At 36.4% G+C, this 22,652-nt stretch overlaps 2 protein-coding genes and 1 long non-coding RNA gene across 3 annotated transcripts; all 3 read right to left on the bottom strand.

Moving 5' to 3' along the window:
* Window positions 1-9,542: 9,542 nt before the first annotated feature.
* Window positions 9,543-11,336, bottom strand: LOC120205067. Its single transcript, XM_039205009.1, has 2 exons — window positions 11,073-11,336; window positions 9,543-10,607 (listed from the first exon to the last, which is right to left on the bottom strand). The coding sequence occupies exons 1-2, from the start codon at window positions 11,334-11,336 to the stop codon at window positions 9,543-9,545; spliced, it is 1,329 nt and encodes a 442-aa protein (XP_039060940.1).
* An 817-nt stretch (window positions 11,337-12,153) lies between these two features.
* On the bottom strand, window positions 12,154-13,426 carry LOC120205104. Its single transcript, XM_039205041.1, has 3 exons — window positions 13,214-13,426; window positions 12,448-12,732; window positions 12,154-12,288 (listed from the first exon to the last, which is right to left on the bottom strand). Exons 1-2 carry the CDS (start codon window positions 13,421-13,423, stop codon window positions 12,496-12,498), a joined length of 447 nt encoding a protein of 148 aa, XP_039060972.1. The 5' UTR covers window positions 13,424-13,426; the 3' UTR covers window positions 12,154-12,288; window positions 12,448-12,495.
* Window positions 13,427-21,730: 8,304 nt separating this feature from the next.
* LOC120205111 lies at window positions 21,731-22,313 on the bottom strand. Its single transcript, XR_005524005.1, has 3 exons — window positions 22,304-22,313; window positions 22,011-22,177; window positions 21,731-21,796 (listed from the first exon to the last, which is right to left on the bottom strand). It is a non-coding gene; the product is annotated as an uncharacterized LOC120205111 (long non-coding RNA).
* Window positions 22,314-22,652: the final 339 nt, after the last annotated feature.

Here is a 22,652-nt window from a genome sequence, read left to right as displayed (position 1 = left end):
TCGACAATGTGCTTACGTCCTCGGTGCCTAGGCGGCGCTAGAAGTTTTATTCAATTATTTAGGTCTAGGTTACATCTCTATTTATAATAGAAAACCCTGGTACATAATTACAAAATCAACCCTGTACCGTACCGCGGGGGCTGCGCCCCCATACCCCCAACACATAATTCGTAACCCACAACGAGACTTTCTTTGTAAGGACAGTTGATGTTCGCTTCGCTCACTCCACTCCATCTCCTGTCCTCTTTACTGGTATATTTATGAGTCATGCCTAACAATCTCCACCTTGGCGAATATCCTGCCCCTTGGAAACTTCAATGTGGGTTGGGTTACCTTGCTTCTTTAACAACTCGAAACATTCAACAAGTCCAAGCAATGCTTGAACTTGTCTGTCGTAACTGGCTTGGTGAACATATCAGCGGCATTCTCATCAGTATGTACCTTCTGAAACAAAACCTCTCCATATGCAACCAACTCTCTGATATTGTGGAACCTTACATCAATATGTTTAGTTCTAGCACGATACACCTGATTCTTAGCCAAGTGAATAGCACTTTGATTATCACAAAGCAACTGAACTCCACCTTGTTGAACACCCAACTCCTTCACTAAACCAGTAAACCATAAAGCTTCTTTTGCATCTTCAGCCGCTGCCATGTATTCAGCTTCAGTTGTAGATAGTGCCACGATAGATTGAACAGTAGACTTCCAACAAATAGGCCCTCCACCAAGAGTACACATACCATGTCGTAGATCTTCTATTATCTAAGTCACCTGCATAATTTGAATCCACATATCCTACAACCAAAGGATTATCCCGCTGACTGCCAAAAATAATTCCATGTCCCACAGTACCCTTAAGTATCGAAAGATTCACTTGACTGCTTCCCAATGTTGCTTACCAGTTTTAGACATGTACTTACAAACTTGACTAACAACATGAGTTAAATCAGGACGAGTACATACCATCGCATACATCAAGCAGCCAACAGCATTAGAATACGGAACCTTTGCCATATCTTCAGCTTCCTTATCTGTCTTAGGGCAATGTTCTGATGAGAGCTTAAAGTGATTCGCCAATGGAGTGCTAACTGGTTTCGCGCTGTTCATCGCAAACCTTTCTAGCATTTTCTCAACATAACCCCGTTGAGATAGCCGCAGTTTCCTTGAGTCTATGTCCCTATAAATTTCCATTCCAAGAATTTTCTTTGCAGCACCTAAATCTTTCATATCAAATTCCTGACTCAATAAAGTTTTCAAACCAAAAACATCATCCATGTTCTTCGCAGCAATCAACATATCATCAACATACAGTAATAGAAAAATAAAAGAACCATCATCAAGGCTCTTAACATAGACACAACAATCATACTCACATCGGTTGTAGCCAATCTTGATCATATAGGAGTCAAACCGTTTATACCACTGTCTCGGAGACTGTTTCAACCCGTACAAAGATTTCTTCAATCTGCAAACTAAATGCTCGTTTCCAGGTTGAGTGAAACCTTCAGGTTGCCGCATGTAGATCTGCTCCTCTAAATCACCATGCAAAAAGTAGTTTTAACATCTATCTGCTCTAAATGCAAATCCCAACTAGCCACCAATGCAAGTACTGCTCGGATTGAAGTATGTCTGACCACAGGAGAAAAGATTTCATCATAATCACTCCTTTCTGCTGTGAAAAACCCTTCGCTGCCAAACGAGCCTTGAACTTCTCCCCCTCTTTTTCTGTTACTGCTGGTTTCTTCTTATACACCCATTTGCAACCAATCGGCTTCTTACCCTCAGGAAGGGGAACTAACTCCCATGTGCGATTGTGATTCAAAGACTCCATCTCCTCAACCATGGCTGCCATCCACTTGTCGTTTTCCTGACTAGTAACGGCATCATGAAAAGTAACTGGATCATCACTGCTAACAGTAAGTGCAAAAGATACCAAGTCTTCAAAACCCAATCTGTTCGGAGGCTTTATATTCGTCCGTCCCACCCTTTCTCTGGCGAGACTATAATCCTGCAAATCATCCGTAGTGGAACCACCAGAAGTCGGTTGAGAAGTTTCTAGTTTCTCAACTGGAAACTGCTCGAAATCTACCACTGTCATGTCTTGCTTCTGGTGCAACATGGATTGTTCATAAAAAACGACATCTCTACTAATCACAACTTTCTTTGCAACTGGATCCCAGAACTTGAATCCTTTGACACCTTTCTTGTAACCCAGAAAAATGCACTCATTCGATTTTGCATCAAGTTTGGATCTCTCATCAGCTGGTACATGCACATAAGCAGGACAACCAAAATCCGTAAGTTATCAAAACTAACATCATGACCAGTCCATACCTCTTCTGCAACTTTCCCAGCCAGCGATGCCCTTGGCGATCTGTTGATAAGGTAACACGCCATGTTAACAGCCTCAGCCTAGAAGTGTTTGGGAAGCCCCGCATTCAACCGCAAACATCTGGCTCTTTCATTCAACGACATGTTCATTCGTTCCGCAACACCATTCTGTTGTGGTGTCTTGCGCACTGTAAAATGCCTCTGAATCCCATGCTCCTTACAGAATTGTAGGAACTGTGAATCTGTGTACTCCGTACCATTGTCAGACCGCAAACACTTGATTTTTCGTCCTGTTTGGTTTTCTACCTCAGCTTTCCACAGCTTGAACTTCTCAAAAACTTCAGATTTCTGTTTCAAAAAATACACCCAAACTTTCTGTGAAAAATCATCAATAAAAGTAACATAGTACCTAGATCCACCCAAAGACGATGTCGTGGAAGGCCCCCATACATCAGAATGCACATAATAAAGAATCCCTTGAGTTGTATGCTTCGCAGTCTTGAAACGGACTTTAGTCTGTTACTAAGAACACAATACTTGCAAAAATCGAGCTTACAGCTTTTGACACCATGTAACAAGTTTCTCTTGTGTAATTCTGCCATACCACGTTCACTAAGATGAGCAAGGCGCATATGCCACAATTTTGTCGTATCATCACAGGACTCAACAGAGTAAACTCCACCTGCAACGGTACTCCCTAACAATCTGTAGATATTCCCTGCAGTCATCTTGCCTTTCATCACAGTCAATGCTCATTTAACAATCCGAATGGTTTCCCTATCCTCGTCAGCCTTAGGGATAAAACCATTCTTGTGCAAAGTGCCCAAGGAATTCAAATTCTTCTTCAAGTCTGGGATATGTCGAACACCACTCAACGTCCGAACGGAGCCATCGTGCATCTTAATTCTGACATCACCAATACCAATAATATTGCAACATCGATCATCACCCAAATAAACCGAACCAGAATTAACCGGCCTGTATGTCGAAAACCATTCCCTATTTGGCGTGATGTGATAAGAACATCCAGAATCAAGAATCCAAGCATCCGTCAATTGTGTCGTTGAAATAGAAAGCATATCACCCTCACTGCAATCAGAAGTATCATCCTCGACCACGTTCACAGACTTGGATGAGCCATCACGCTTCTCATCAGTCTGCTTTTTCAACTTCGGACAGTCTCACTTCATATGTCCCGCCTCCTTGCACTTGTAACAGTGAATCGTCTTCTTATCCCTGGATTTGGATCTGGAATTCCGCTTCCCAGACCCTGCCTTCTCTGGCTTCCGTCCATGATCTCGATTACCCTTGACATATAAGCTATCGGCTTGAGAGCTTTCCCCTGCATTCTGCTTCCGCTGGTTGTGAGCCAACAAGGCTGCAGTAATCTCCTTAACGTTGATAGTCTCTTTCCCATATGTAAGAGTAGTCACCATGTGTTCGTAAGAGGGAGGCAACGAACACAACAGAATCATCGCTCTGTCTTCATCCTCAATTTTCACATCAAGCCGAGCCAGATCAGAAAAGATTTGATTGAAGACATTCACGTGTTGCGCCAAATCGTGATCGCCCTGCATCTTCAGCCCATACAGCCGCTGCTTCAGATACAGTTTTGTCGTTAAGGATGTGGACATAAACTGACTTTCCAACTTCCTCCAAATTTCGTCTAGAGACGATAGATGCATGACGTGATACATGACCTCGTCCGCCAAGCATAATCGTATGGTTCATGCCGCTCGCTGCTGCAATTCTTCCCAATCTTCCTCATCCATCGACGCCGGCTTTGTAGGTCGCAAAGCCTTCAATATCCATTGCTGCGCCAATAGATCATTCACCCTCGTTTGCCATAATCCGAAGTTACCCTGACCATCGAATTTCGCGACTTCGAATTTTGCTGCTGACATCTGATACCAATTGTTGACGAAAACGGGTAAAGAAATCGAAAGAACACGAGAATTTTACGAGGTTCGACAATGTGCTTACGTCCTCGGTGCCTAGGCGGCGCTAGAAGTTTTATTCAATGATTTTAGGTCTAGGTTACATCTCTATTTATAATAGGAACAGTTGATGTTCGCTTCGCTCACTCCGCTCCATCTCCTATCCTCTTTACTGGTATATTTATGAGCCATACCTAACAAGTTTAAATTCGCCCGTTAATATAAAATTCCGCATCTGTCACTGATAGTAAATAAGATTTTGTCACCATTGCCCTCATGAACCCTATTTGGATCAAGAACTTCCACAGACTTTCATTCCATACAATGCTTTGGAAAGACTGTTCACATAACGCGAACATTTCAAGTTAATGAGGACTTGTTTATTCGTTATCGTATTAATTTTTTGACTCACACTAGGAACAAACCCATTAGAGAGAAGATTAGTATCAGAAATGCTTACATAAAAGCAACGCGATCGAAAATACAATCGCAACTATAATTTAAATCGCTGATTAAAACTACACGATTATTTCCTTATCCGTTGCCATACTAATTGGCAATTACTCCATCCCCACTGGGCAGAAGCCAAAGATCCCCAAGTGACATTGTGGGCAGAATTGGTAGTAATGGGTAGAGGAAACATAACTTGGCGCTGGAGAGGTGGCACTGACCTGCACACTTCATCCATATCGTTAGGACAATCTTGAAGCACAGAAGGTGACATTACTCTTCTAAAGCAGAAACGAATCTCCCTCAGGTATAGTTGGGTTGAACCTTCAATTGGCATACTGCATGAGATTTGAGGATAGAATCCCACACTGTTTTTGACCATTTGTACTTTACAAATGTCTTTGATTATAGGGTACTACTTTATTATATCTCTCGACTATTAGAAGTTACAAAAAGGTCTTCGCACTATATAGTGTTTTTGTTGAACCATTCGACTATCAAAAGTTAGTCCTTTTGATACAAAAATAAGTGCCTAAATTATATCCCAAATTGACTTTTAGTGTCTAAAATTTTTTTCGTTAAAAATAGATGTATAATGTTTTCTTTTGTTACCCTTTTAGAAGCTTACCGTTATATTTATTTTTTATTTTTTAAATAAAAATTTGATTTTGCTAAAAAAAATTTAAAAAATCGAACCTCCCGCGTCATCCCCCTCTCTCCTATTCCCCCACCTTTGATGGCGAAAGGTTACTACCTGTTGGGTTTTGATCGAAGCAGGGTGAGGAACTCAATGGTGCGGTCGTGTAAAGCATGAAAACTAGAGCCTTCGTAATTGCCAAAAAAAAGGGAACCCAAAAAACCGACGACCCTTTGCGGTGATTTTCACGATGGTCGGCGAGATCATACATCTAAAAGTGTAATATTGGAAACGCTAGATATCTATTTTTAACAAAAAAAAATTTTAGACGCCAAAAGTCAATATAGGTTATAGTTTAGACATTTATTTTTGTATTAATCCTAAAGTAAAAAATAAGTACTCAAACTATGCATTCTTTTTGCTTAAGCACTTAAACTATTTTTTGGTCAAACTAGGTCTTTAAACTATTATATTTAACCATTTAAAGTCCTATTATTTTCAAAAAAATATTTTTCGACCAATAAAATGTTGACACTTCACATTAAATTAAATATTTATTAGAAAATGTAAAAAAAAAGCGGGATTTAATCCTCAAATCTCATGCAATATAGGCACAAATCAACTATACCTTAAGGGGCATTTGATTTAAGGAAAAGATCATTACTAAGGGAAATAATCTTTTTACGGAATTGCATTCTCACGTTTGATTCATGAAAAAGATTATTATCATGGAATAATCTATTCTCAATAGTTGCACTTTTTGGTTTAAAATGGTGGGAATGTCATACTTTCAAATTCTTAGGTATTAGACAATTCTCACCACTTTGAATAATAATACCTCTAACTAATGAATTCTTTTTATAATGGTCATTCTTGATTCTTATATTTTGTACTTTACTCAAAATTATAAACATGATAATAACATACAAAGAGTTTAATTTAGTAAAATATTAATAAATTTGAGTATTTAAAATTATTTTATATTTTTAATATTCAATATATTAATTATTTATGATTTTATGAGGTGAAAAAAATAATATTATTGTAAAAATATAATTATTTAAAATAATATCTATCACCGATCAAACACCGATCGACCATTTAGACTCCTTTTGATTTCTCTCGAACATGAATTCGACGCCCCAAAATATCTCGGATACAATGCAACAGAAATTACGTCAGAAACGGAATTTAATCGGAAAAACAAATCGAATCATAAGATAAAAAGTTGAAAAACAGTTTAGCTGGTTCAAATTTAGTGAAATACCAATATTGCTCCTACGTTCGTTTTTCTCAAAGTATTGATGTCCGACACATAGATAAGGAGACATTAACTGACGATGAGCACCAAATACGTGGGAAAACTTACAGAGACAAAATGTACTCACACTCGAAAGAAAACCCGATAACTAATGCACCAGAAATCAAAATCAAGCAAGAAGTTTTAATCAATCAGAATATGAACTACTACTTTGACATCAATTACTGAGATGAAAAACTGAATCAAAGGCTCACAGGCATAACAAAATTCAAGATCGAATTCGAGACTTGTCGAAATGTAAATCGAAAAACAACAAAAGGGGATCCTTATTTCCATACAAACAAACAAAAAATCATTCAAAATCAATCAAAAAAGACCAATGCAATTGGCAAATTAAGCACTGTTTCTACAAGGATCGAACCTGAAAAAAGGAATCGAAACCTGAGATCAAGCAAACGTCGGAGACATACCAGGATCAAACAAGAACCAAACCAGAAAGTCAAAAACAGGACACAACAGGCAAAATTGAGCTGAAAGAGCCCACTTACAGGCAACTTTGTCAGAAAACAAGTGAATAAAAAATAGACAAAAGGCTTGCCACTAGTGATTACAATTTAAAGGGCTTACTAAGCACGATTCAAACGATTCAAAAAAAATGAAAATTTCAAGAATTCTGATTAAAAATACAGAAAAAGTCAAACTTTGACAGCAAAGCAATGATTTTCAACACACAAACAGGGTAAATAAGAAAAGCCCAGATTTAAGATAACAACTTGGGAAGTGAATATGCAGTATTTTAAAGCTTATGAGCTCGAAAACCCCATGCTCATACTTTAATGACATTTGCATGGCATAAGCCATAAAACATGGGGGAAAAACTTAAAAAAAACCCCAAGTTTTTAATTACACCATATGCTGCTTAGAGAGAGAAACTTACAGCAGTAAAGGGTGGGATTGATTGAAGTCTCTGTGCCTGAAACTTGGGTTTTAAATTTATAATTAATGGAGGAGCTAGTCAATGTCAATGGTGGGGTTTAACTTTGAGGATAACTTACAAATTTCATCACTAAATTTTACTATATCTTATTTTACTCACTGAACTTTAAAAGTTTTAATTTTTTACTAAACTTAATATACTGAATTTTTTAGTCACCCATCATTAAACAGTTAACAGCGTCAAAACGATATTTTTTTAAGAAAATAAAATTTTCACAAAAGTGGCATCGTTTTGTATCTACATAAAAACTTATTTATAACGTCGTTAGTAAGAAAATGACTTAGTGAGTAAGTGGCCAAAGAAACCCAATATATTAAATTCAGTGAAGAAATTAAAAAAATTTAAAGTACAATACGTGAAATAGGAGAGACAGTAAAATTTAGATATCAAATTTGTAATTTACCCTAAGTTTAATCGAAAAAGAAAAGAATAAAGTGAATCTATTGGAAATTAAGTTCAATTTAAAGTACAATATTCATTTTCCTTTTTTGAATGGAAATTTTGCTTTACAAGATTCTTCCCATTAGCATTAAAATTAAAAATATTACCCACCTTATTATGAGTTTTTTCTAAGGTAGAAGCCACAAGGTACAATAAGTCTTCAAATTAGTTTAGAAATATCAATTGTTTTCAATTAAAAATGCTAATTAAGTATTATTTTGATTATTTGATTGTTCAGTATTAATGATTTTTTTTATTTACAATACATGGTGTCATGATACAACGTTATCACATGGTATCTGTACAATTTTTAAAGAAAAACATTGAAAATGCATATGTATTATGAGATGATTTAGGAGCACGTGGTTCAAATTTGACAAAAAATGAACTTAAAATTAATGAGGAATTGAATGAATAATGATATCAAGGACTAAATCGTAAAACAGTCAAAATACTAATTCAAGTTTTTGAATAAATCGGAATTTCAAAATTTCAAATCAACTTGAACTCGAAAACTGAATTGATAATTCGAGTTGACTCGAATAACTCAAAATTATAAAAAGAAATTTGATTTTTGAGTCGAGTCAAGTTTTGCTCACCCCTACTTTCTATTCGAGTTATAGATATATACATATATGTTTATTATTTGATCCATATATTTTATAAAAATTAAAAGTTTAAATACTAAACGGAGTAAATTTTATAATTTGGGTACTAAACACGTTAAGTTTTTAACAGTGAGATACTAAAATGAAACAAAAATTCAACGTTAGGTATGATTTAAAACAAATAAGTTTAGATACTAAAACAAACTAAAATTGATAGTTTAGGTATTAAATACATAATTTACCCTTAAGTATGTTGTGCCCAACATTAACATTCATTTATAAATTACTTTGCGGGTTGAATGTGTAATAAAAACTGTGTAAGAAATATTCTTAAATTGGCATTCAAATCAAATCATACAAATCCAAATAAATTGATATTGAAACATAATCACACAAATCCATTAATCACACACTAATAACACTCATAGATAAAGCTCACTCAAAGTTTTCCAGCCCTCGAAGCAGTAGGAACGAAATGCGAAATCCTTTGAATTCCTCTAAACCTTCCATTTTGAGCCAAACACATCTACAATCATCAACACCATTGAAGTTAATGTCAATGGATGCAAATAAGACAATGCCATCTCAGCAATCAACCATAACAATGGCTCTATGATTACCTGAACAACTTACCCGAACATTTTAGATGAGTATAGGCCAATGAAATTCGAAGTGAGCAATATAGTTGCACGTAGACTCAGTACACTTGAGAATTTCTCTTCGGCAACGCTGACCGCATGAGGAGCAGTTAGGGTAGTCCTCAGCCTTCCTATGAAACTGAACATCATGATGATGTCCGTGAAAAGAATAAGGCAATGTGATCCCATCCTTGAGAAATGGAAATTCTCCAAGAATACAATCGGGATGAGCAGAAGTATCACAGATGGAACAACAATAATACCAGGCTCGGGTCTCTTTTTACTTCACATATATCACAATGAAGATGCTTTGAATAATCATTATCATCGTGATAGGTGAGGTTCAGCTGGTGTTGATCAATTTTGTGAACAGCTGATTGTGGTAATGATAAGCATTTGAAATCCAAAGCAAAACTGCACTTTCCACATCTGAATGCACCTTCTTCACCTGGGTCAGCGCCACAACCATTGCATCGCTCCCTGCATTTGAAATCATAAAACAACAAGTGCTCGTGTCCTTGAAATTCAATCACGTCAGGTACTTCAGCACACCTTAAACAAATGTAGAATCCTCTGATAACGTAGAAGAAACCGCTACAAGGTCGTTTGCACAAGTCACACCGCCCGAAGCTTGTGGAGTCGAGAGTGGCAGAAGATCGACGAAACCAATGACGCTTTACTCTTGGCAGCTCGGCACAGTTTTTGTGGAGATAGAAATGGCATTCTGATTCAGAACAATAATAAAACAGAGTTGAGACAGGTAGCATGCACCCATCACATCTTCTATCAGTTTCCTCCTCCATCTTCTCTGCTAACACCAAGCAATGACCTTCATGGCTGAAATGTTCAATCTTTGTGGCTTCCCCATCTTCGCTCACCTCAACAACGCGAGTGATGGAAGACTGCGTAGACTCAGCTGAACTTCCATAGAGCTCCTCGCATTGGCTTTCTCGCTCAACCACCTCGTAAAATCTGTCATCCTCCAAGGCACAATTAACGTGAACAATGTACTTGCAACCAGACTTCACACAAGAGTAACTCCCACGGTCAAGCTTCACTTCATTGAAGCAAATCTTACAATCTTGCTTTGTAAGATCTTGTGTTTCAAGAAAATATTTGTGAGAAAGACAATGATCATGTCGTGAAAATTTGATAATACGTGGGAGTGAAATGCAATCTTTGTGGACTGTGATGCTGCATGTAGAACATGTATAAGACATATAGTTCCCCTCAGTACTACATGCATCACAAATGAATGGACTTCTTCTCCAATAATGTGAATGAGTGTTGATGGTGGCTTTTAACTTCAACAATGGATCTCGGCCAAACACATATAATATTGATATTAAAATTACAAAGAGAACAATAATAAAAATATCCAGGATGTTGCTTTTGGCATAGCTTGCAAAAGGAATCAGTCACATTAGAGTCAAGAAAAAGAGAGTGTATTAGATGGGAAGGGTGATGAATTTTAGCAGGTAACTCATCAAAGCATTTTTATGGAAAACAAACGATGGGCATTGAAAACAAAAGTAAAAAGCATCTATTAATGGTTGATGACACCAAAAGCAGTTGAATCTTTTGAATTCATCCATGGGACTTGGAATGAAGGTCAATGGATGTGGGTGGAAGTCATGTTTGGACTCTTGGTTGACTTTACTAAATGAAGAAGACAAATCAGAGCATTTGATGTCAAGGGAAAAGTAACAATTACGACATTCATAAAAGAACATGTTGCGTTTCTCCTTGCATAATTCACAACCATATACCTCATCACCAGGATATGGCCTTTCTCGAAGAAAAAAATCAGAGTGCTTGGGATGGAGAGGGTGACTGGAAATTCTCTCGGGTGCGAGGGCACAGTTGTGATGAAGGTGATAATTGCAGGGTGGACAACTAAAGTATGGATCTGAAATCACATCCCCACAGGCTGAGCAGTAAGCTTTCTCACCTTCAGTGCTTTGATCTTCCACAAACACCAAGGGATGCTCATGAAAAGGATGCTTAATATCTCTCTTCTTCTCCATCTCCATTTGTGTTCTGTGAGTAATGAATGAGATGGCAGTGAATGATGACTTCTTGTTCTAACAATAAATAGGAATTTCTTAAAAAAAAAAGTATTTCTAACATTAATCTTGGCAAGTAAGGTACAAACAAGAGTGACTTGAATTGAAAGCTAAAGTATCCTAAAGACTCACTCTTCTCTTTGGTCAAAGCATTGTGCTTTGCTTATTTGCAAGAACAACCCTTTTCCTTTTGCTAGAACTCATAACAATTAAAAATTTTCAATAGCTTCTCCATAATTTTATACGTATAAATTATAATTACGAATATCTTGAAGAGTAATTAACAAAAAATTTAGTAATAAATTACAATAATATATAAGTGAAAATAAGGTATATATGCAAAAATAAAAATTAAAAAAATTAAAAGCTTGATATGCTAAAATTAAAAGCTTTGCATCAAACTGTTTTTTTTCCTCAAATAGTATAATGATTAAAATATTTCTATGAATTTTCATTCAAATATTTACAATTTAATATTAAAGTTTAATATGCTAAACAAAGCAAACAAGGTAATACAATATTCTCATACTAATTTTACGTAATGTTATTTCCAAAGATAATCTTATATTTCATGGACCAAGCACCCCCATAATAATTAAAGACTTAGTTTGACCAAAAAAAAGTTTAGGTAGTTAAAGCAAAAAAAAATGACATAATTTAAGTAATTTTTTGGTTTAAGCCTTGTTTAAATTTTCAGGATCTCACTGTGTATGAGCGAAAGCATTAAAGCAGAACCTGAACGATGCGTCAAAACCTGCTCAAACCGTAAAGATTAACTAACAGAAAAAATCCCGCATAAAAGGGTATGTCATTCAGAAGTACATACAAAATGATAAGATAGAAAGGCTTCCTTTCATACAGAGTGAAGATAGAGGGCTCGTGGCTCTGCTTGGTTCTTGGTCATAGATCTCCGAAAGCCCTACGAAGAAGTTATTGGATTAACCAGCTAGAAAAACAGATGGTCACATTAACAGTTAAGAAATAAACAACTTCTTTATATGCTCAATAGACTTGAAAATGGCATTTACCATTTGGTAAGACATTAAGTTATGAGCAAACAAAAAAATCTTACAAATACCTTTCTGACATACAAATACTTCTCTATGCTCTCCAAAAAATTCTCCCGTTACGACCTGCATGACGAATTATAGTGAGAGCAGTAGCCCATGGAAAGATCGTCCAATCTTTCGAGAAAAGCATCCACCGGCAAAGGAAAGGAAGAATGCGAAACGAGAGAGTCATCCTCTGCTGCTATGTAAAGAGCAGTTTTCCAGAGATCAACGCCTCTATTTATACTAATACTTGTTTCCCTCTTGATATTGGATAATTCTTTAATTTGTGAAACGAAACCCTTCCTGGCCTCCTGCTCAAAGATCATGCAGAAGAAAACATTTTAGATATAAACTTTAAACAACTAACTATATCAAACTTGATATATCATTCAAACATCATTGAGCTTAACCTATCATGTTGTTCGTTCTCGTATATATGTGACTCTAAGTGGGGCATAAAGACCTAAGTCAAAACCTCTATCCTCCACAAGAATCAAAACTATAACATTCAAATCGAGAGTTTCCATTCCCAATCAAATTGAGAGTCAGCCATAACTTTATCAATTCTTGGCAGATGATAAAAAAACCAAAACAATGACATAGAAGATGAATAAAGTTCGTTTAACATTGATTAGAAGCAATCAACTGAGTTTTAGAAAGAAATTTCCATGGAAAACTACTCAAAATCCATTAGATTAAACTAATTCTAACATTTCTCCAACTACATTCCGAAATGCATAAAATAGTTTCCTCTTTACAGTAGAAAAGGAGAAGGGGGAGGAGGAGGAGTACTCTAGCGTGAGAGGTATCGATTCCAGAAGATTCAAGGGCATCTTGCAAGGCGAAGTCGAAATCGGTGGAAGCAGAAGCAGCGCCCGGAAAGGATCGACCACAGCGGACGAGACAGAGGTAAGACGGCGGAGATAACGACGTGTTTGAATGAATCTTGGAGGATTTAGGAGGAAAAGGATTGAGAATCGTTAGTGAAGAAGATGAACTCATCGATGCTTCGTTAGTGAATCAAACTTATTTATTTATTTTTTGTACTTAATTAAAAGATATAGGGACCCTTTCATTTTAGGCACTTGATTATTAAAACATGTAAGAGTTAATTGCATCATATATCCCCAAACTATGACTCTCATTTCAAATTAGTCCTTAAACTTTTAAACATTCCAATTACATCCTTAAACTATGACTCTCATTCTAAATTAGTCCTTAAATTTTTTAACATTCCAATTTTATCCCCAAACTATGAATCATTCTAAATTAGTCCCTATACTTTTAGATCTTCCAATTTCATCCCCAAATTCATCCAAATATATAATCCATTTCAATCATAGTTTAAACTAAATTTTTTCCAAGCATATAATAATATAACTTGGTCTAATGATTTTATTAACAAAAGATGTGATTAGTATATACATATAATTTAGGATAAAATTGAAATATTCAAAAAGCTTGAGGACTAATTTAGAATGAAGATCACAATTTGGGGATGAAAATGAAATGTTTAAAAGTTTAAGAACTAATTTAAAATGATAGCCATATTTTAACGATGAAATTGAAATGTTTAAAAGTTTAGAGACCAATTTAAAATAAGGGTCATAGATTGAGGAGTATAATGCAATTAATTCAAATTTTAATTTGATCATTTTTTTAATTTCGTCTTTTGTAAATGTATTAATCATTATATATATATATATATATATATATATATTATTGATTTCAAAATCAAAAAGTATTTTTTATTTTTTTTATTTAACGTAACATTTTTTTCATCTTATCTTTTTTATCAAAGAATTTCACTAAACTATAGGGGTCATTTTAGGCATTAAGCCTTTATTTGTAATAAAAAAACTTTTGGGTAAATTACTCGTTGAGTACCTAAACTATTATTTTTAGTCTATTTTAATACTTAAACTTTCAATTTTTTCAAAATCATACCTAAGATTAGTTTTTGTTTTATTTTAATACCATACCGTTAATAGTTTTTGTTAAAAGTTTTTGTTTCATTTTAGTACTCATGTTCAAGATTTAACGTAAGTTTTGAAAAAAATTAAAAGTTTAAGTACTAAAACGGATCAAAATTGATAGTTTAGATACTACACGCATTAAGTTTTTAACAGTAGGATACTAAAATAAAATAAAAACTAAAAGTTATATATGATTTTGACAAAAATAAAAGTTTATGCACTAAAACGGGCCAAAACTGATAGTACTAAACGTATAATTTACCCAAAACTTTTTATTAGAAAAGCAAACATAACTTCTATTCCAAGAGTCCACAACATGAACCGTCTGGGAAATAGCCCGACAGTTTTAAGATCAAAAGCTTTCATGGATAGGCTTGGACACCACCAAGATATGTTGCATTAACCGATGCAGATCCTTCGGTAGCAAAGTCGTCCCACGAATCGGTTGACAGTACGACGAAATCAGAGAATTTTCCGGTCGATAGAGATCCCATTTCGTTCTCGAGAAAGCATGCTCGAGCAGCTGAAATCAGGTGCCTGTTAGGATGAAACCAGGAAAAGCATCTGCTAAAAGCATTGGAACGAAGACCGGGGGATTTCGTTTTCTCAAAAGCACCCATGTCCGATACCCACGTCAGTGTTCGGTACATTTCGGACATGGATATGGAGGTATGATCCTCAAATATAGGAAAAAAATCAAGCATACTTGTGACAATCATATATCCATATATATCCAACACCAATTCCAGGTATAGAAATTTAAAGCCAGTGCAGATAGAAGCAAATCATGATAAAGTAAACGTGCTTCGATGAAAAGCCGATGCAAAATCCGAAGAGAAGCATAGGAATGCTATTGAGAACAATGATTTTAAGTTTTTAACAGTTCAATTCGAAAGCTCAAATGATTTTTTTTATCAAGGAATGTATGGTTACTTCCTAGAGATTATGGTACAAGCAGCATGCAGCAAGCGTTTATATGTCGAGAACGAATAAGTACGCATCGAAGACTCGGAGAAAATGTAGTTCCAATGTTGCTTACCCGATTAAGGCGTCGTTCAGTGAAAGGCGTTCGGACGGAATCCAAGCATTTCCCCAGCCAGGAGGAATTCTTTTCATTGCTGTTCTTATGGCACGCAAAGGATAAGCACTTGTAACCTGGAGTAACAACAATAAATGAGGTCTCGAGAAGGCGTAGAAAAATATGTTACTCGGAGTTTGGATGATTGTCGATATATGTGTCCGACATGGGCCTGCTCGATTGTTTTGAGGTTTTTCCATATGTTTAAAGAATCTCATCCGCTTTACACATGTCCGAATATGTTTCGGACATAGATGTTAAGTTAACCAGAGACTTTAGGGAAATGAAGAGTCCAAGTAACACAAGTAAAGACGAGAAACAAATATTAACCAGAAGATGATGCTCACAGGCCAGTCAGAACCTAGAGCCAACAATGCATTGCTTGATAGAAGTGAGCGGAAACGATAAGATCCCTTTTGAGCCCTATCCACCCCAAGCTTTCTGATCGCCGCATCTTCATCATCGAGCAAGTGATCGGGCTGTTGGCAATAACAACATCCAAGTATCATCAAACTGAAATCATTTCCAGTAGAATAATATAAGAGTATCTAAGTAACTAAGATCACCATCACATTGGATGCAACGATAATTTCAAGTTTTTAGTAAACGATAGAACAGAATGCAAAAGAGGAGATGGAATTCCGAATTCATGGTTCAGACATGAATTCACCCCTGGAGTTAAAAATCCGGACAAAGATACGTTCACATTTTATTAGCAGTGTCTTAGCATGAATCACGAAAATATAAACGGAGTGCCAAAAAGAATTAAAACCTGTACTGATGCAACAATCTAGCCGCTGTGCCCGGGGTCAAATGCTGGGCATGCTCATTCTGAAATCATAATCAAAAAGGAGAAAACCCGGTCAAGCTCATTTATTTAGAGAAAATTGAAGAGTAAGAGCAACATAGATTTAGACTATATTTTCAATTTTTGTTTAGCTATGGAACGGTTGTATTTCTTCCACCAAGAAATATCAACCCTGAAACCAGAAGCAACTAAATACACATACCTCCATTAGCTGTACTCATAATTGTACCACCATTCGGATCTTTTGATAAATTAGTGACTCCAGCCAACTTTAGCGCCACCGAATTAGCCAAGCCCATATGACCATCCATCCTTGTCAGCCAAACCTGCAAAATAAGATATCATTACCATGCTCGATATAAATTACCCTCATGTTGACATAAATAGATATTCTCAGTCAAATTCCAGCTTCTTATAGGATTATCAGCTGTGACCTCGTCTATCCAAGATGCCACTGGCAGTTCCCCTCCCCAAAGATCATTGTTCCATCAACCACCCAGTATCCATGAACCCCTTTTGGCATCTACACTTATTCAGAAGAACAAGGCAATTGAGAAAGTTACACGATATTGACAAAAGCATGTAAGAAGCAAAAACACGGGAAGTAACTTTATTCAATTACATAACTACACCGGCATCGTCAGATTTTACCACTGTATTGGCTTCTACCTTTACAACTTTTTGGACTAAATCATAATTTTATCATTTTAAGGGGGGGCAAAATGTTTTTGACCACTAACTTCTAATTTTTAAAGGGACTGTGTGCATAATTTCACCTCTGATCTTTGGTGGTCATATCCCTATTTTCATGTATTGGACATGAGTTTCAGACACGACACTTCAACAAAAACATAGAGTTGCAACATAGACCATGGTCATGGATAGCAATGAACAAATAGGGACAACACCTAACCCTCCGCACCTATAAACTAAGTATTATGATAAAACGCCACAAAAGTATTACATATAGCAGCGTTTTCATTTCAAACGCCACAAATTGAGACTTTAGCGGCGTTTTTTGTGAAAACGCTGCAAAATAGTATAAATATAACGGGTTTTTGTGAAAAACGCCGCCATAGGATGGTATATAGTGGCGTTTTTTCAACAAACGCCGCAATTAATAATAGTTTTTACGTCGTTTTTAGACAAACGCCACAGAAAGGTTAAACAATAATGGCGTTTATAGTAAAACGCCGCAATATAGTAGACATTTAGCGGCGTTTTAGCTAAAAATGCCGCAATATAGTGTAATATAGCGACGCTTATTGTATAAACGCCGCAAAAATATGTGATATAGTGGCGTTTTGTAAAAACGCCGCAAAATGTTAAATATATTATCCTCCATTTTCTCCCACCCAAACCCTAAAATCATTTCAACTCTTCTTCCCTCACAGTTTCTTCTCTGGTACAACAACAACCCTCACACGATTCCAAGCGACGTCGTCTTTTGTCTATCCCGGCGACCAAATCGGCCCTCTCACCGACGAACTATAACACAATTCCACGGTTTGATCCCTCTTATCTTAGCTCCTGATCTTTTTCAATTTTGTTTTGGTTGGTATTCTAAAAATGGGGAAAACCCAGAAAGCTAACATATTTGAGAAAAAAAGAGCAGGTCTTGCCTTGAGTAAGAGAAATTATCGTCGGAATGTCTACGTGGCGTCTTTGCTCTGACGATGGATCAAATTATCGCTGGGAGGCTATCGGTCCGGTTTCGCCGTCGAAACTCGATGATGACTCGACAAGAACTCATATTGCTCCATACCCTTCCATGGCCGATCTCCTACTTGAAGGTAAAATTCTATGAATCTTTATGCCGCTATATTTCCTTTTTTGTACGGTCACTCAAATTTCATAGATCGTACGCATGTAGGATCTTCGAAGGGTATTGAGAATGATGATAGAGAAATGGAAAAATACCCTATGTTTAGAACCGAATTTGGTAACTCTGTGGCGTTGAAAGAATCTTCAATTGCAAAAGCAGTATCGATCCTCAATGAAGACGATGTTGCCTCTACTGTTACTCCAAGTAAACATTTATATCATCTATTTAAATATATTTTAATGTTTGATTCAATTCCCAAGCACCTCCAATCAAGTTTTATACTGTAGGTGGAGGGTCGTTATCTGTTTCAAGTGAAGCACTGAAGCGCGCAAGGAGTCTTCTTGGTGAACCGGAGGTAGGAGATTTATTTGGTGAAATGGATGAAGAGTTTCTCCATATAGAATTTACACGGAGGAAAAACTTAACGATGCGTCGTCAAACAAGGAAAACAGCTTTCCTACGTCCTTTTCCCACGAAAGAGCAATGAAGACTAAATTGTACTGAACAATATGGTGAAGACTGTTTATGCATAAGTACTTTAATGTTTCTAAATTATAATGTATTTTGTTTTTAAGTAGTTTTATGCATAAGTACTTTAATGTTTCTAAATTATAATGTATTTTGTTGTTAAGTAGTTTTATGCATAAGTACTTTAATGTTTCTAAATTATAATGTATTTTGTTGTTAAGTAGTTTTATGCATAAGTACTTCTGTTTTAATTAAAATGTATGGTTGTAACTTTAGGTTATGTATAGAAGAAATGAAATATTTAAAATATGTTAATCTAATATAAATAAAGGTATTTAGCGGCGTTTGTATCCAAAACCGCCGCTATATATTAAACATTTTGCGGCGTTTTTAGATATAAACGCCGCTAATGATTATTACAATAGCGGCGGCTTTTTACAAACGCTGCAATAGGTGTATTATATAGTGGCGTTTTTATAAAAAAACGCCGCAAAATATTTATATTTTAGTGGCGTTTGTATGAAAACGCCGCTACGTCCTTTCCTACTTTAGTGGCGTTCGTATGAAAACGCCGCTATAGCCTCGTACTTTAGTGGCGTTTTCGTAGAAACGCCGCAAAGTATTAGTAATTTAGCAGCGTTTTTCTAACAAACGCCGCAAATGATGCGTACTTTAGTTGCGTTTTTAATTAAAAACGCCGCAATTGGTTACCCTTCAGTGGCGTTTGTATATTTAAACGCCGCAAAGTCCGTTTTAATTCTCCTCTAGCCCTAGCCCTCTTTCCATCACTATTATCCGTTCCTCACGCCAATTACAGAAGCCATCTCCTTCACTGCGCCCAGCTTCCTTCGCCTCCAACGTCGTCGCAAGTAGTACACCATTCTTCGGTCGATAAGTAAAATCCCAAATCCAACCCAGCATTTCTTAACCCTTCTTCCCTTGTTTCCCTTCGATTTCTCTCTGATTTCAGACTCGGAACAAAAATTACGCGACGAAAATGAGAAGCTTTTCGCGATACCCAGGTTAGGCTTTCTTTCTCTTAGTAGTTGATTCAACGTGAGATGCGCATTAGCATGTATTATGGACTAAACCGAGTTAACTTTTCTAATGGGGTTGCTATTGTCAGATTTACCTTGATTTTGCAGTTCTTGTTGAAGCAGAAGGAGAAATTTTAGACAACATCGATAGTCAGGTTTGTTCATATTCTCAAATCTCTTAGAATGGGTGGTTTACCAAGTATTATTAGTATGCATATTAGGTCGAGTGGTGTGTTTTTGCTTGGCATTGTGCGTTAATGAAATCTTGTTCAGGTTTCAACTACAGTCAGTAATGTCCAGTCAGGGACGGTTGTCCTTCAAAAAGCAAAGAATCGACAGAAGAGTACACGAAAGAGGATGTGCATCGCCATTTTGATTCTCCTAATCATAGTTGCTGTTATAGTTGTTGGAGTCCTTAAACCTTGGAAGAGCAGCTAAGGTACTTACTTGCCTTCGTTCCTCTTTATCCTTTAAATCAAGTGAACACTGGGGTGAAAAGGAAACTGATGGTCTTCTTTATCGCCATAGAACATTATATTATGTTTCATGAGTATGTGACTATGATGTGTGTGATATGAAATCTTGAAATAAATAAATTTCGTATGTAGTATGAAATAAAATATGTTATAATAAATTCTATGTGTTCATAATGTGTACTACGCAAGCATGCATTATGTGAAGCTTTAATGTTATGTTAGTCGTAAGAATGAAAATAACATAATATGTGTTAATTTCAGTGGTGAAAATACATTTTATGACATGTTCTTTGAAAATAAGGTAAATTGTGCTGAAAATCCATGAATAAAAACTATGTGAATGATAAGGAGTTAATGCTCAACTATGTTACTAGGTAAGCCAAGATAAGAAACCATGTGAATGATAAAGAGCTAAGGCTCAACTATGTTACTTGGTACGCCAAGATAAAATTCGTATGTGACAAGTTTAAAAAGAATATGTCCTTGGATGTTAAGTTAGTTTGGATAAATTGGCATGACATAGAGTCCATTTGAGCTTATGATAGGGTTGGATTACGATTCATGGATTATGATCCTTACTTGGCGACAATAAGAGGGATATGTTGTTAGTCATTGGCTATAAATCGAAACCTACTGTGGCGTTTGTCTTCCAAATGCCGCTAAATATCAACATCTATTGCGGCGTTTGTCTTCCAAACGCCGCTAAATATCAACATCTATTGTGGCATTTGTCTATCAAACGCCGCTAAATAACAACACCTATTGCGGCGTTTTTTCTTGAAAAACGCCGCAAACTTTAGCGACGCTATTTTCAGTGGCGCTTTTAGCGGCGTTTGTAAAAACGCCGCATGTGTTTTTAGCGACGCGTAAAAATGCCGCTATAGGTAAAAAAAACGCCGCAACAAGCCAATTTTGCTGTAGTGTAGGACGTTGAAAGCAAAAAAACTACCTCTCAAAAGTAAAAAATATAGGCATGTTTTGGGAAAACTTCTAGATGATTGATATGTTTGACAACGAAAGGGATATCGCATGAGATTCCTTTTCTTTTATCTATGGTTAATGCTTGTGAAAGATAGGCATTCATAAAGAAACTTATAGGGAATGCCATGTAAGAATACTGAAATCTTAGTCTGCCATAGTTTTAACACCAGCATGCTAATAAGTAATAACGACACCTATGATAAAACTAAAGGGTTCTCAACTGACTGATTATCATCCCATGTTGCCATACCCTACCATGTATGAAGATCGAGCAAAGTTTCTGTCCAGGATATCTGTTCTATCTAGTAGCAACTGGCTACAAAAAAGTGATGCACGACTACGAGCTTGCATGCTGGCTATAAGGATAAGGAATTCACCCACAATCATTTAGTTTTCGACAGCCGTCGCAAATGCCGTGCCGGAGAAGTGCCTGTGTGAGCACATGTCCAACACTTGGACAACCCCCAATACCAAGTGTCCGTGCTTCATTTACAACCGGGATTTAAAAACAGTCAAGAATGATCTCTAGTCTCTACTGTGCACAATATCAGCTCAGTGAAGGTGAAGCCATTTGAAAAAGAAATGGCACAAAGAAAAGAATATCAGTAGGTGAAATTTCAAAATCTGAAGTCCTGCAGAGATCAAGTGCACGTGAGAATCAATAAATCCGGGCACCACGTTCTTTCCTTTAAGATTCAGCTCTTTAGTGCCATATCCTGACAAATCCTGCATTCAAAGCTTAATACGTGAAATAAAATAAAACAAAATAAAACTCCATTAATAGAATTCAAGTCGCCATAACGGCAAAGAATAATACAATGAATTCTCATTTTGTTAAAGAAGAAAGCATAACCGCAGTAGCCAAAGAAAAAACCACATCCAAAACACAAATACATAAATGGGGTTTAAATGGGAAAAAGGAAAAAGAAAGATAAACAACCTGAAGTGAGGAATAGTTTCCAACACGAAGGATTCTACCGTCACGAATGGCCATGGAATCGGCAAAAGGAAAAGAAGGGTCGCTGGTGAAAATGACCCCTTTTTTAACTATCAAATCAGCACCTAGTTTAGTCGATGGAATCAGAGAAGCTCTCCATTGCAGCCAATCTGCGGGAAAAAAGAAGGTTATGCATCAGGATTTTAAGGAGTAACCCGTTGATGAATGGTAAAAAAGGAAGTGGGAAATGAGAAGAATCAGAAAAAAGAAGGGAAAAAGGTTGGGTTTTTAGTTACAATTGGAGCTTGGCAGAGGGAAGAAGACGATGGAAAGGAGAATGGCAATCGAAGCTGAAATGACAATGGGAAGATTCATGCTTCTTCTTTGTTTTTCACCGGTTTTTGCTCTGTTTGGTGATGTCATTTAAATATGGGCGTACAGATAGATAACACGTTTACCGTTTGTTGCTTGCATGGGAGTTGGGATGTGGAAGAAAATGGCAATATTACCCTTTTAGTTGACTTTTCCCAACCCAAGTTTTATATGGGCAGGCTATCAATTTTTTAGGGTAAACTACATGTTTAGTACCTAAACTATCACTTTTATTCCGGTTTAGTACCTAAACTTTCAACTTTTTCAAAACCA

Source organism: Hibiscus syriacus, unplaced genomic scaffold, assembly GCF_006381635.1.
Source record: "Hibiscus syriacus cultivar Baekdansim isolate YM2019G1 unplaced genomic scaffold, ASM638163v2 tig00012104_pilon, whole genome shotgun sequence".
Classification (NCBI taxonomy): Eukaryota; Viridiplantae; Streptophyta; class Magnoliopsida; order Malvales; family Malvaceae; genus Hibiscus; species Hibiscus syriacus.
Note: the sequence above shows the minus strand (reverse complement) of the source record. Positions and strands in the feature narration are given on the sequence as shown.

Coding starts and splice junctions, on each gene's coding strand:
- LOC120205067 (XM_039205009.1), bottom strand. CDS start 11,336: ATGGAGATGGAGAAGAAGAGAGATATTAAGCATCCTTTTCATGAGCAT. Junction 10,608..11,072: donor GGCCATATCCTGGTGATGAG/GTATATGGTTGT, acceptor CCATTGTTGAAG/TTAAAAGCCACCATCAACAC.
- LOC120205104 (XM_039205041.1), bottom strand. CDS start 13,423: ATGAGTTCATCTTCTTCACTAACGATTCTCAATCCTTTTCCTCCTAAA. Junction 12,733..13,213: donor TCGATACCTCTCACGCTAGA/GTACTCCTCCTC, acceptor ATCTTTGAGCAG/GAGGCCAGGAAGGGTTTCGT.